The 13,786-nt window shown below is 49.3% G+C and overlaps 1 protein-coding gene across 5 annotated transcripts; it reads left to right on the top strand.

The window, feature by feature from the left end:
* Positions 1-12: 12 nt before the first annotated feature.
* On the top strand, positions 13-13,574 carry MOB3C (MOB kinase activator 3C). Of its 5 annotated transcripts, none has more exons than XM_042874068.1 (5): positions 14-364; positions 739-871; positions 4,700-5,184; positions 10,176-10,378; positions 12,412-13,574. In XM_042874068.1, exons 3-5 carry the CDS (start codon positions 4,764-4,766, stop codon positions 12,439-12,441), a joined length of 654 nt encoding a protein of 217 aa, XP_042730002.1. In that variant the 5' UTR covers positions 14-364; positions 739-871; positions 4,700-4,763; the 3' UTR covers positions 12,442-13,574. The 5 variants fall into 5 exon arrangements, with proteins under 5 accessions (XP_042730004.1, XP_042730002.1, XP_042730003.1 ...); XM_042874069.1 differs by having other exon boundaries at positions 736-871; XM_042874070.1 differs by lacking the exon at positions 739-871 and having other exon boundaries at positions 13-364.
* The last annotated feature ends 212 nt before the right edge of the window (positions 13,575-13,786 follow it).

Here is a 13,786-nt window from a genome sequence, read left to right as displayed (position 1 = left end):
GGCATCCAGCCCATCTTGGCACTCAACCCTGCAATGTGCCAAGTGGGGAGAGATGTTCACACGATCGTGCACATACCAGCGTGTGCCTGGCTGCAGGAGGGCAGCCTGCCGGCGTGTCCCAGGGACAGCTGTGGCTCCGGCAGGGTCAGGATGTGACATCACTGGCAGGAGAAAAACCCTCAGCCCCCCCTTTCTGCAACCAAAACCTCAGTCAGCGTGCGGCTGCTCTCTGTGCTGCAGGGCGTCCTGCCAGATTCTGGGCTTTTATTTTGAATTTTTTTTTCTTTCTTTTTTTTTTTCCCCTCAGTAAGTGCAGAAAGTGCAGCGGGATTGTGTGCTGGCAGCCAGGCGTGCTGAGGATGAGGTGAGTGCTGGGACTGGAAAAAGGAGTAGCATCGGTGTCCCAGCTGGTGCTGTGTTTCCTGCATTCCTAAGGATGCTCCTGGGGTGCTTTTAGTGCAGGTTGGGCAAACCCAAGAGAAGCAAAATGGGTGCTTGCAGGAGCTCTTCCCTGTTCTGTGGGTGTCCCAGTTTGTCTGCGAGCATGTAAATGCTGAGGGATCCCGGTTTGCAGCTGTGGGTTAGCGTAGATAGCTGGAAGTGAGCAGGGAGCCCAGGGTTTTGGCTGGTCAACTATCATCCCAGGGCTGGTGGCAATCCTGGAGGTGGCTTTGCCATTGTCCAGTGGAGGGCAGGAAGTTTTGGGTAGAGAAAGCTGTGGGGATGCACTTCCAGCAGCTGGCTCGTGTCCTTCCAATCGTCTTTCGGGAGTTTCGGCACTTGGGATTGCGGCTCTGATGATGGAACGATCACCCTCAGGACTTACCTTGGCTACAAGCAAGTCCCTGTTGGCAGCAGCACCAAGAACAAGGTACCCCAAACAGCATCACCCCCAAAGTGTGCCGGGTGTCCCACCACTGGAGAGATGAGACTTTGATTGGCTGTGGTTTGGGACATGGGGGGGGGATTGGATGAGAGGGCTGTGTGTCCTCTTAGTGAAATTGTGCTGGGTCTGCTTTGCATGAGGTGGGGATTTCTGAGTGTCAGCAGAGCTGGGAGAAGCAACAGCATAGGGAACTGAGGCTCCTTTGGGAGTTGGTCCCTCTAGAAATAGATGCTGGGGGCTTTCCTAGAGTATATCAGAACCACACGGATTAACTTTGTGTTGGGGCTGGTGGGACTCTGCAGACCCACTGTCTGGCGTGCTGGCCCTCGATCCCTCTCCCAGCATCTCATTTTGGCTTGTTTCCTGGAATGTTTTATCGTTTGGGTTATATTTGGGATCAGCTGCCAAGAACCCCTGTTTCTCATGGCCAGCCCAGCTGGGACTTGGCTCCAGCAGGAAGCGTGAGGAGAGCGAGACGGACCAGAGCTCTGACGCCATGCCCCCAGCATCTTCCTCCTGCATTTAAACCCTTAAAACCAACCTCTCTGCCTCTAAAACCAGACTGGGCCACCACATGCTGTCAGCCCCCGGCTGGATCTCAGAGTTGTGTCACCTGCATTGTGAGGGATGCTCAGGGGAGGCAGGGTTGGGCTGTGGGGCGTTTCTGCAAGGCCACCACCGAGAAGCCCCACTTGCACAGCTGCTCCAGGACAAGCTGAAAACTGAGTTTTAAGGACATGGTTTAGTGGGCGTGGTGGTGATGATTAAACTAGATGGTCTTAGAGGTCTTTTCTAACCTTAATAGTTCTGTGAAAAAAGACTTCTCTGCAGCGAGAAGCCAGCAGAGCTCCTGGCCAGCAGGCAGCTGGAGGCTGTCTGTCTGTCTCAGGGCTCTGGCTCACTTCCCTGACGCCAGGCTTGCCATGCAGGGACGTGGCAAGAGGGACTGCCCGCAGAGCAGAGGAGGCAGTCCCCCACAGCACCAAGGGGGAGTCCAGCCTTTGGGGGAGCACCTGGGGAAGCACAGCGGGATGTGTGGGGTGGGCAGCTTTGAACCACAGCTTTGCTACACGGTGCTGAGCCGAGTCCTCGTACTCCCCAGCATGGCTCACAGCACTTTGCTGACAGCTCCTGTGGTTCCAAGGCAGACGTTTGTGCAAGTGTGTAAGCGTCTCGGGCCGGATCCAGGGCTGGTTTGGGCATCGGACCCACTGCCAGCTGGAGGTACAGTGTCAGTGCCTTTCTCCTTGTTAGCATGGACCCTGGTCAGTAATAATCACTAGGGGCACTCACAAAGTACTTTCTCTCCTCTGAAGCCAACTCTTGGCTTTTGCAGCCCTTAATATCAGGCGGTCCTTCAGGAGGGAGAAATTACTTTTGAAACTGGGGAAACTGAGGCAGAGAGTGTAGCACTATCTCTGCTGTAGCCCAGAGCTTAGCACTGCCCCAACCACTCCTCCTCACTGCTTTCCAGATTGAAGCCAATCTGGGGTCACAAAGGCAGGTCTGACCCAGTGGCTTTGCTCAGACTGGTGGGACTGATTGTGGTAGGCAGAGGAAGCTCCTCTCCCTGCTTTGCTTTTTTTCCCCTCTTTTGTTTTGCTGGTTTCTAAACAGACTGTTCAGTGTTGTTCTTAATTTAAAACAAAGCCTTTGTTTGGCAGCGTTGTGTGGATTTCAAATGATTTTTAAAAAATAAAACACAAAAACCCTAAAATGAAAGAAACAAAATCCTCCTCAGATTTGGAACTAGCAGCTGCCTTTGACCGTGAACTCACTTCCCTCCTATCCAGTTCGTTTCCTTTCTCCCCCAGCCCTGCCAGCCCTCTAGGAAATCAGGATTTCGCATGTCCCTGCCTGCTGCCATCCTGCAGCAGCTCAGCCCCACAGTTTAACCCTGTGCAGACTTGGCTCCCTGAGCCCTTAGTGCGTGGCTGTGGGTGCCAGCACCACCCCGCTATGGGAAAGGCAGCACAGCAAAGCGGGCTGCAGCCATGCCAGGGCTGCTTGGGGGGGAGCTTTGATTTTGCACATGGGAACGGAAGGTGGGAGCTGCGGGCACCCACCCAGGCCCCTCGGCAGTGGGAGGCATGCCAGCATACAGCAGGAGCTGCTGCCTCAGCTCGCCCAGCGCTCCTATTGCAGGACTGTACCCTGAAAGCCCCACTCCTGGCCTCCTGCAGCTCCCTGTGCCTCAAGTGGATTTTCCTGCCCATCAGACCCTGTGCAGTGGGAGCTTTGGAGAGAGGTTAGGAAAGAATCTGGTTCCTGGCACGGTGCCTCCGCCTGCTCCTTTTGGTTGTAAATCCCAGGATGTGTTCTTGGCTTTGCGTTAAATTGAATTTCTGGAGAACGTTTTTCTCCCTGATTCCAGTACGGATTCACGAGGCCTTTAAATGGCTCAGTAATTCAGTAGCGAAGCTGGCAGGGATCCCAGGAGCAAAACCACTCTCATTATCCAGCTGTGCCTAGCTGCAGCGAGCCTGGGGACGGGTCTGCTCTGCATTTGGGCAGCACTGGGTACTGCTCCCTTACTCCTGGGAACAGCTAACAGATGCACAGTAGGAAAACATCTGGCAGGTGTTTAGCAGGGTTCTTACTCTGTGTTTTGATTTTTTTTTTTTTTTTAATTGATGTTTCATTGATGTTTCAAAGCATCGGTCCAGCGTAATGCAGGGATAACTGAGTTGTTCTCCCACGCTCTGTGATGGTAGCAATGCATCACTGTATTTGTGGGGAAGGCTGTGGTTTGTCCCCACTGGCCTCTGGTGGCACCCAGCAGGGCTCTCCCCTGCTGCCATGTGGAAAGTCCCACAGAACAGCTCCTGTGTCCTGGAGAGACTCTGGGGGGAGCCCAGGCTCCTCCAGCAAGGTGGTTGGTTGATCTCTGCTGGATAAAACAGGATTTGCTTTTGGCTTGGGACTGAGTTCATAAAGCAGAGTTCATACAGCAAGCTTTTGACTAAGAGATGCCTTTTTAATGACAAACATGCATCCAAGCTTCACTTGGACGCCGTTCCCTCCCACTCGTGACTTTGGGTAAATGACTTCCCCTTTCTCTGAACCTTTTTCTTTTTTCCTTTAACTCCTCCTCCCTGGGGGAGGCTGCCTGGGGTCTTTTGCCTCCCCACATTTCAGCAGGGCGTTAAGCTCACTGTGGCCTTGCTCTCCCTTTATTAATGTTGCAGAGGGGCACAGGGCACGTGCACGTTTCAACCTGTCCAAGAGCACGGGATTTCCACCGGAGCTTCAGGAAGGAAAAAAAGGAAATGCTGCAGACCCTGTCCGCACTGGCAGCCTCAGGAAGGGATGACCTCAGCACTGCTGAGCGGTGACTCCCAGGTCACATCCCCTGTTCCCGGGGTGCTGTGGAATTGGAGCGCCATGGGGAGCGCTGGCAGCACTGGCTCCCGTGCATTGTGTCACATCCTGGCTCTGGTGTGCTTGGACGCTGTTTTCCTTCTTTGGCTGTGGGTTTTGTTCTTCTGAACAAACACGCAGGCAGAACGACAACAAGAATCCCCCCTTTTCCCATTGATCCGGGTGCTGGGGCTGTGTGAACCAGAAGCCAGCTGCAGTCACAGTGTTGTCCCTATGGCACTGGGGCTATTTTTGTGGGAAAGAGGCACAGCCCCTTCGCCAGGAAGGAAAGGCCACAGGTAGGCGAGTGCTGTTCATATCATACTTCATTGTACTTCATTGCAGTAGTTCTGGACAAAAGCCCTGGAGATAAGACGCTGGCTCCCAGCATCCCGGTGCTATCTCATCTCGGTCCAGGTGTACAGATGACCAAAATTTGTCTCCTCCTCTCAGATACCTCCAACCCTGAAGATCCTCAGTGCTAACCCTGGTGCTCTCACACTGGCTGGGCCAACCCATGATGGCATTGTGTCTGAAGCAAGTCTTCAACAAAGACAAAACCTTCCGCCCCCGGAAGAAGTTTGAGCCCGGCACACAGCGCTTCGAGCTGTACAAGAAGGCTCAGGCCTCCCTCAAATCAGGGCTGGACCTAAAGGCTGTGGTACAGCTGCCTCCTGGCGAGAGCATCAATGACTGGATAGCTGTGCACGTGGTGGACTTCTTCAACCGCATCAACCTCATCTACGGCACCATGTCAGAGTACTGCACGGAGAAGAGCTGCCCCATCATGTCGGGTGGGCTCAAGTATGAGTACAGGTGGCAGGACGATTGCAAGTACAAGAAGCCAACCAAGCTGTCAGCCCCACAGTACATGTGTATGCTGATGGACTGGATTGAGATGCTCATTAACAACGAGGACATCTTCCCCACCAGAATAGGTGAGTGTGCTGTGATTCTACAGGAGGCTGTTGTTGTAACGCGTGTAGTTTTCCAAGCTGTTGGTGCACCTCAGCTGTTGGTATTGCTGAGCTTTACAATCCTAAGAGCTCTGCTGATTACCTGCTTTGTCCAGGAGCTGTAGTGATTGACACTTCCCTTTCTGCTAAGCTGCTTTCTTGTATTTTTGGGGTGATGGTCAGGGGCTGGAGCTGGGGTGCTGGCCAGTGGGTTCTGGTGAAAGAAAGCTATCACCTCTCCCCTTCAGTAAGGGGGGCTGCTCTGGTTGCACAAACACATCTTTCCTTTTCCAAAGCCATTACTAGTCCATTCTTCAAGCATCTTTGTGCATCCCTGAGTGACTTCAGCCTCCTTGCTGGTGTGCTCCATTACCTTGGCTCTCATTTGTATAAGGGAACTTAGCTGGACTCACATTTCATGGTGCCATGTAGCAGGGTTTGAGGACAATGCCCCAGGCACACCGCTGATTTCCATCCTTGCCATCTGCAATGCAGCTGTCCCAAGACAAAGATTTCACAGCTAAGGCCACCTGACCACAGACAAATCAAACTTTTTTTTAGAAATGCCATGTGTGACCCAAACTTGCTAACACTGTCTGGGCTAACCTCAGCATCCTTGTCCCACTAAAGCCACAAAACCTGGAGCAGCGCATGATTCAGTGGGACTCAGTCATAGTACTATTGGCAGCCAAGGGAGAGGTGTTTTTGGGGTCAGAGTGGGAAAATCTCTCATGCTGGGTTCAGAGGCTCAGCTGGAAATGAGCAGAGACAGAGACAGAAAGGTGGAGGAGATTGGGCATCTTCCTCATCCCCAGGGAAATCCACCCACAGGGCTCAATCCCACTGAAAGACTTTACAAATCCTTTGGAAGGAAAACTGTCTGTCTGCTGGTCATGATGAGACAGCTTCCTGGACGGGAGGAGCGTGGCTGTCATAAATCTCCAGCTCCTCCAGATGACCCGTATCAGTTAGCATGTTCTAGTGCTCATTTCCGCTCTCCCAACCAACATAGCTGGGCTGAAAAAAACAACAAAACCCTACTACATGCAGAATAAGCATTGTTCCCGTGGAGGGATAAGAATAAGTGATTCTGCAGGCATATTTTTTAGCAGCTGGTAAAACTATGTCAGTAGACCTCTTCGTGAGCAGATTACCAACTGTACAATAGCACCATCCCCAGTAATTGCTGTGCCTTCAGGAGCCTGCTGGCAGAAGTCACGTTCAGTTTCATTCAGTGTCTCAGTGGGAGCATGCCCAGCACCCAGAGTCACGGCCATTGGTAACACATGGGGAGGAGACTGTGGTGGATGGAGTCTGCAGGGCTATGTCAGCACCGACGCGTATGCCGAAACCTCTCCATTTTTAAATGAGCACAGACGTGGGGCTTGGATGAAAACCAGCATTGGAAACGCCCCGTACTCTCTGCCAAGCCTGTCTGTGGCTGGAAGGAACATCACTTGCAGGAGGCTCTGGGATGGTTCTTGGAAAACTCTTCTATGCTCAGACTCTGCTGTTCACGCATATTCCCAAAACAATGATAAAAGCAGAGAAAACTTGATGCATAATTCTTTCTCTCTATAACAAGTGAAAAATGTTCAGAATTCAGCTAATTACTGCAGTTTTCTCAACTGGCTGTTTTTAACTCAGTTTGTCTTTTATTTTCTCCCTGTTTTGTTCCAAAATTAATGCCACACCAGCTTGCAGCTGCCATCGTACTATTAATTTCAAATTGCATTTGAGGGCTTATTTTTAGGAAAAGACGAATCATGGAACAATCCAGAGACCAGACTGGATGTTGGAAATAATATTAACAACAATAATCCATCACGCAGCTCATTGAATTACTGCTTTTGGAAAGGGAAAAATACAATTGTAAAGAAGCAAAATAGTTTCACAGCACTGTTTCATCGTGAAAAAATGCAATTGGCTTGTGCATGAGGGCTGGGGGTGAGAGATGGTGAGGAGGATCCAAGGCCCACTCGTATTCCCTTCCCGTAAGTGCAGACGCTTTTCATTTCCTTTTCCCCACAGTCCCACATGACTTCCTTATGTTTTGAAGCGATCGGCACAGAGTGTGGAAAACAGACTTCTCTAAGTATTAAATCACACCTTGGGTTTCAAGGAAAACATCCAAGATAAACTGAAGGTGCTAATTCATTCTAGGGCAGTGAGTCACATTGCTCACCAGTGCCTTGATGAAATAGAACCTGCTGTATTTATAGCTCTTGCTCTGGCTCCCAGCACTTGTGATGCTCTGTGCTTTGTATCGCTGCTCTGCTCAGCTCATGTTGGTACCATTTCTGCTGTGCAGAAAGAGGAGGGCCAGCAGCCTCCTCACTGTGGTGGGCCATGGACTGAGGTCTGCACGTGCATAGGGTGAGGGAGAGACTTTCTTCAGAAAACCCAGAGGATGGAAAATAGAAGAGACTGAAATGTTGGAGAAGGGACTCAGGATGTGGTTGATTCCCACTGACCACGTTTCAAGTATTTCAGCTGGAGGAAGGTGTATGCATCTGGCAGGGGTTGGGTGGCTGGCTCTTGTCTGGAACCCTCTGGAGAGGTTATAGTTGGAGATGATCTGAGTTACAATCATAGAATCATTAAGGAACAGACCTCTAAGATAATCTAGTCAGACTGTTAACCCATCCCCAGCATGCCTGCTGACCACGACCCTCAATGCCACATCTCCACAGTCCTTGTTCTTGTGATTCTTGTGATTCCACAGTCCTTGAACACTTCCAGGAATGGACTCCACCACTTCCCTGGGCAGCTGTGCCAGTGCATCACTGCTCTTTCTGAGAGGGAAATTTTTCCTAATATCCGACCTGAACCTTCCCTGATGCAACTTAAGACCATTATTCTCCTCCTATTGCTGTTACGTGGGAGAAGAAGGCTGACCTACCAATCTCATCACAACCTCCTTTCAGGGAGTTGTGGAGTCTTCTGCAGTCTGAACAGTCCCAGTTCCCCCAGCTGCTCTCCGTAAGAGTTGTACTCAAGACCCTTTACTAACTTTGTTGCCTTTCCTAGATTGTACAGGTCTAGCTGTGCCATTGACCTCTCTCCCAACCCATGTTTCCCCATGGTAGATGCTCACAGCACATCCTCAGGTTCCTGGAACAGAGTGTCACAAGAGAAGCAGATGTGGCTGTAACATGGGGAGGGAAAGCAGGGCCTGACGGTCCTGGCCACATGCTTCATGTGTTCAAGAGAGGTGATGTGGGGAGAAAGAGCCCCAACCAGTCCCTTGCGTTCCACTGGGCCATGAGGACCGTAGCAGCGGTGATGTTGCAGCATGGTAGGCTAACAGGTGACCTGCTGGAGTCCATTGGTTACTACGTTGGCGGCCAGTCACCAACGCGGCTGGGCCACGTCTGCAGAGGGCGTGCACACACTGACACCTTGTGATGGACACAAGGAAGAGCAGCTCAGCTGCACGCCCCAGGAGCTGGGTGATACTGCTGGGTTCATTTGAAGCCACAGCAATGGGTAGTCCAGAAGGGTACTGTTAGGTCTTGGCAGCCCAGTGATATCATTCATGATATCGTTTCATCATTAGGAGTAAGATGGCTTAGCAGCTCCTGTAGCTGCTATCCATCTCCATACAAGACCAGTGCCTGCTTTGAGAGGAGGAGGTATCAGGCAGTGACAAACTAGAGAGAGCACGTGGATCACTCCCTGCCTGCTGGCACCTTGCTGCGCTCCTGGCAGCAGCCGCTCATCCTTGGTCTCAGGACAGGCTGTTCAGAACAGTGTGCATTCCTCAGCTGTGGCCTGGGAACGTGCACTCCTGACAAATTACTTGCCATGATGGGTTTTTCTTTATTAAAAGAAATATTTTTATGGCTAGTTCTTCAGATCTGGTCTTTAGGAGCCACTCTAATGGCATGTTTCAGGCCCCAGCTGGGTGATTAGGGCTTTCCGTTGCTCAGCAAATTCTCGGTGCAGAAAGCTCAAATGAAGCCTTTGATAAAGCATGGTGTTTTTGCTGGCTGCAGGGAAGCCCAGCAGATTGCTCGCTGTCCTTATCAACCAGTCATACAGAGCAAGCCCCATAGCTAAGGGTGAGGGCAGAAGCAGATCCTTCATCAGTGGCATGGAGAAGTACTTGGCAGAAAGCCCTAAGAGGAGCTATTAGAATCCTAAAGGATGATGTCAAAGACTCCAATGGGTTTTGTCCTGCTGCAGGATGCTCACTGTTATGCAGGGCAGTGGCCATGAATCTCAGCCCCCTCTCCATGTGGGCGTGCTGCTGAGCCAAGATGCACAACTGCCTCAAGATGAATCCAAGCCATCTACCCATGGCATGAGCAGCCCAAGCTTGTGCCTTCTGCACAAAGCAAGGTGAGACCAGGCTGAGTGTGACATCGCTCCAGACTGAAGATAATCTTCTGTTACAAGTACTTTGACAATAAGCTCAGTGCTTATTGAGGAAAACTCATTACCATCTGTATTTTTTTTAGCTAAGAGATGTGCGAGCTGGCTCTGGGAATTGTTTGGAAAGATTTTTAAGAGGTTAAGTGCTGCATTAGTAAGAAGCCAAGGGAGGAGACAAGCAGCACCGTGGGAAGGGAGGATTTTATTTTGCTCTATGCAAATTTGCATTGAATTGCTGGAGGGAGGAGAAAGAACCTTCAGGAAAACAAATTCCACTTGGTTCACATTCATCCTTCCAAAAAGTATATTCAGGGGTTTCAAAGCCAGGTTTTCTGTATTTTCCTTAGTTTCCTGACACTGGCTGTATTACACCTCTGAGATTTTCACTGTCATAACAATGTATCTAGATAAGGATGTGAATAGAGAGTAATAAATTGTGTCCTGGTACAAGACAAAGCCAAAAGTATATGTTGGTGCATGAACACCTTGGTGGGGTATTTCAGTAGGGAGCATCGTACAGGTGCAATCACATTACAGCCTCAAGACTGGCATTATTCTTCCTGTTTTAATGGCTTTAACTTGCTTCTGCTTTGCAGGTGTTCCCTTCCCTAAGCAGTTCCAGCAAGTTTGCACTAAGATCCTCACCCGCCTCTTCCGTGTCTTTGTCCATGTCTACATCCACCACTTTGACAGCATCATCAACATGGGTGCTGAGGCTCATGTCAACACCTGCTACAAGCACTTTTACTACTTCATCAGGGAGTTCAGCCTTGTTGACCATCGGGAGCTGGAGCCTTTGGTAAGGATGCCAAAGTGGGTTGAACACAGCTCTGGTAAATTCAGGCAGGGTCAGACTCTGCCCTGTGCAGGACATACAGCTCCAGACAGCTAATGTGGGTCTAGCAGGAGTTGCACTGCAGCCTCCCTTGGGAAGCAATTAAAGGAATTAGCCAAGCAGAAAGTGAGAGACCTTGGACATAGCACGGAGGGGGGAAGTAAGGGGAGGAGATATGCAGTCCTGGCATATAAACTAGAAAATATGCAGTTTTGTAAGAAAAGCAAGTGTGTCACAGGCCATGTTGAGTGTAATCTGGCCTATGGAAACCTGTTGTGTTGGGAAGAGAAATAGGGAACCCAGTAATTAGTATGCTGTGCAAAGGGATGGGCTGCAGAAAGGGCCAAATGCAGCGTGGGAGAGTTCAAAGACAAAGAGCTGAGAGAAGTCACAACATGAGCTGCCTGTTTATAAGTACCACGGATGCACCTAACCCTGAGTGCTAAATGCTTTAACTCCTTTCCTGCTTTCTTTTTTCTCGGTCAGTTTGCTGCCTCCTCTGCTCTGATTGCAATCTGGGAGGCTGGGATGATGATCCAACCAGGGGACACCTGAATGACAACAGCAGATTAATTAATTAATTACTTCATATAGTGTGACTGTGACCTATGTTATCACAATGGCCTTCAGCCACAGAAAATGGCAGTTCAGCATCACTGTGTCCTCTATTATTCCTCATAACCATTCCTCACAATAAACTTTAACATTGATGTGTGGCCCCTAATCGTGTCATCTCCTTTGACCGATGCTTGTTAATGTAAATAATTAGCAGCTAATAGCCAAAGCAGAGGCTGACATTGCTAAAAAGGCTGTCAGTGCCAGTAACACTCATGCAATGTGAGACGATTTATGGTTCTGGATGATTCTGAGACGAACGGATTTTCCTGTGTGATGCAACTAGGGTTAAATTACAAGGAAATGAGGCACACTTGCCTCTGGTTTTGTACATCTTGTTTCCTGGTGTGCCCATTGCTTGATATCCACTGCTTGGAATCCACATCATACAGCAGCCTCAAGCACCCGTGAGACCTCCTTCCACTCAGCAATGATGTGCTGTATGTGTGCAGGAGAGTGACCTGCAACCAGAGAGGGCTGAGTGCAGTGCTGGGCTGGGGAACTGGGACAAGGTCCTGAAGATGGCAAACAGTTTTCAAAGACAGAAAGTGGTCCTTCTGACCTGTTACCTCAGGAAGGCTGCACCTTGGCACTGCCAGCAGTCCCAAAATCTGATTGGCAAAGAAAAGCAGCCTGTTAGCTTACACAGAGCTTACTCTTGTCATCTTGTCCCTCCTGATGTTCAGCACTGGTAGCTCAGGACTAGGTTTTGTAGATGAAGCATTTGGGAAATGACAGTGAGAGGAGGGAATTCTGGCTATGAATATTTGACCCTGAGTGGCTACTGGAAGAGCTGCTCAAACTGAAGAGGCTTGCTTATATATTAGGGATATCACAAAGCAGGAGGAGACCCCAGGAGAATGACATCAAGCTAACAGCACTGAAGGCCAGAAATGTGAGTTGCCAACAGGTTTTCTGTGGCCTTTTGCTATTAGCACTCATTTGCATTACAGTGCAGCCATGGGATCCCTTGCCAGAACCACAGGCCCCTTCAGTGAGCTGTTGTCACCACCTGCAGGACAGACAGCACTTCTGGGGAGTACCTTGCATCCCCAGGCTCTGGGAGCAGCACCACTTCTCTGTCTGCTCCTTGCTGAGTCAGGACACGCAGCTCAAACATTTCAGCCCTTTCTTTGGATTGCTCTCAACACTAAAACTAACCTCTTGACACTGAGACCAAGGAGCATGCCAGGAAGGAACTGCTGGGGCAGAGAGGTTCCCAAAAGGGCCACCATGGGAAACAAGAACACTCTCTGAACTCCATACAGCCACCTCCTTGGATTATTTTTGGATACCTATCAAACTGCTTTGCACATCACTTCACCAAAACCTGTGTTTTGCACTGACTGGTTCTTTTTTTTTTTTCCTTCCCTTCAATGCAGAAAGAAATGACAGAACGAATTTGCCACTGAAGCGATTTCAGCAGGCATACTCAGCAAGATCATTCAGCATTCGATGGGACAAGAACCCTGCAGTGGGAGATGTCTTCCCAAGGACTTGCTCTGGGCATTTCAACTGAACTATGAAAACTGCAGAAGAGCCTTTTTCTTCTTTGTCTTCGGATGCATCAATTTCCAAATGTTTTGTTAGCGACACCTGCCCTGTAAGCAGGTGTGACCTTGACTACTGAGTCATGCCCATTGCCTTTCTCACATGCATTGAACTATGATAACATGTGAGATCAGCTCCGTAAAGCTGGTGACATTTGATCCCAACTGACTCCACGGGGTTAGTTGCCAATGTCCCTTTTTTAACCATGAGCTATGAATGTCTCTCCTTCTGCCCTCATTCGTGCTTTACCAAAGGGACTTTTCTTTTCCCTCCCCCAGTAATTTTTCACCCTTGGAAGAAGGGACTTCAGGATGTCCTAAGATGCATCCAATATCACTTGGACTAATGGCAAAGTAGCCCCGTGACAAATGGAGGTGAACTGGGCCACTTTTCAGAGTGATCAGCAGTCTACCTGAGTATTTTCCATACTCAGAAATTGCGATCCAACGTGAGGGAAAGAAACGTGCCAGAAAACAAGTGACGATTCCTGATATGTTGTCCTGGCTCTAAAAAGCAGATGCTGGTTGTAGAAATCATTGTCTTTCCATTACTCGACTGCAGCACAGACATTGTTCTTTTGACAACAGTTGGATTTTTTTTTAATTATTATTATTATTCTGGGGAAGTTGAATTGTCTGAGCCACAGTGTTGTTATGTTTGTGTTTCTTTGCCTTTTTCTGGGAAAGTTTTATATAGAAGATACAGTTGATATGTATAAAGAGAGGTTTGCCCATTCCAGGGGAAAGGGGGGTGTGGGTAGAAAATGTAAATATTTAAGACAGCACTCAAGTTTGCAAGTGGATTTTTAGTGCTCAAAGCACTTATTTTATTGTGAAAATCTATTTTTTTAAATCTTACGTACCAGATGTATATTTTTACATGGAAATAAAATGGGACGACATGGACATAAACCATCTGATACGTCATGCCAATATTTTCTGTGTAATACCATCATTAAAAGTCCAAACATTTTTGTTCTGTTACTAATTAAAGAAGCAGGAATGAACCTGGTGTCCTTTCTTCTTCCCTCATTTGTAGTAAGATGTCACGAGAAAGCACCCGGGATAACCTGACTGGATTTCCCTCACAGCTGTAACACTGATGGAGCTCAGTGTCGTGTCGAGACCTCAGCAACAGGCAGCTTTGCAAAAAGTTGTGCATGATGAAGAAAACTCTGCAAGTGCCTGCTGAAAACTTGACTCAGTG

Source organism: Lagopus leucura, unplaced genomic scaffold, assembly GCF_019238085.1.
Source record: "Lagopus leucura isolate 7727_CA_CO unplaced genomic scaffold, USGS_WTPT01 Super-Scaffold_100009, whole genome shotgun sequence".
NCBI lineage: Eukaryota > Metazoa > Chordata > Aves > Galliformes > Phasianidae > Lagopus > Lagopus leucura.
The sequence above is the reverse complement of the archived record's forward strand: the minus strand, read 5'-3'. Positions and strand labels throughout refer to the sequence as shown.

Excerpts from the sequence above, each read along its gene's own strand:
- MOB3C (XM_042874070.1), top strand. The coding sequence starts at position 4,764 with ATGATGGCATTGTGTCTGAAGCAAGTCTTCAACAAAGACAAAACCTTC. Across the intron at positions 5,185-10,175 it reads CATCTTCCCCACCAGAATAG|GTGTTCCCTTCCCTAAGCAG; the intron begins GTGAGTGTGCTG and ends TCTGCTTTGCAG. Across the intron at positions 10,379-12,411 it reads ATCGGGAGCTGGAGCCTTTG|AAAGAAATGACAGAACGAAT; the intron begins GTAAGGATGCCA and ends CCTTCAATGCAG.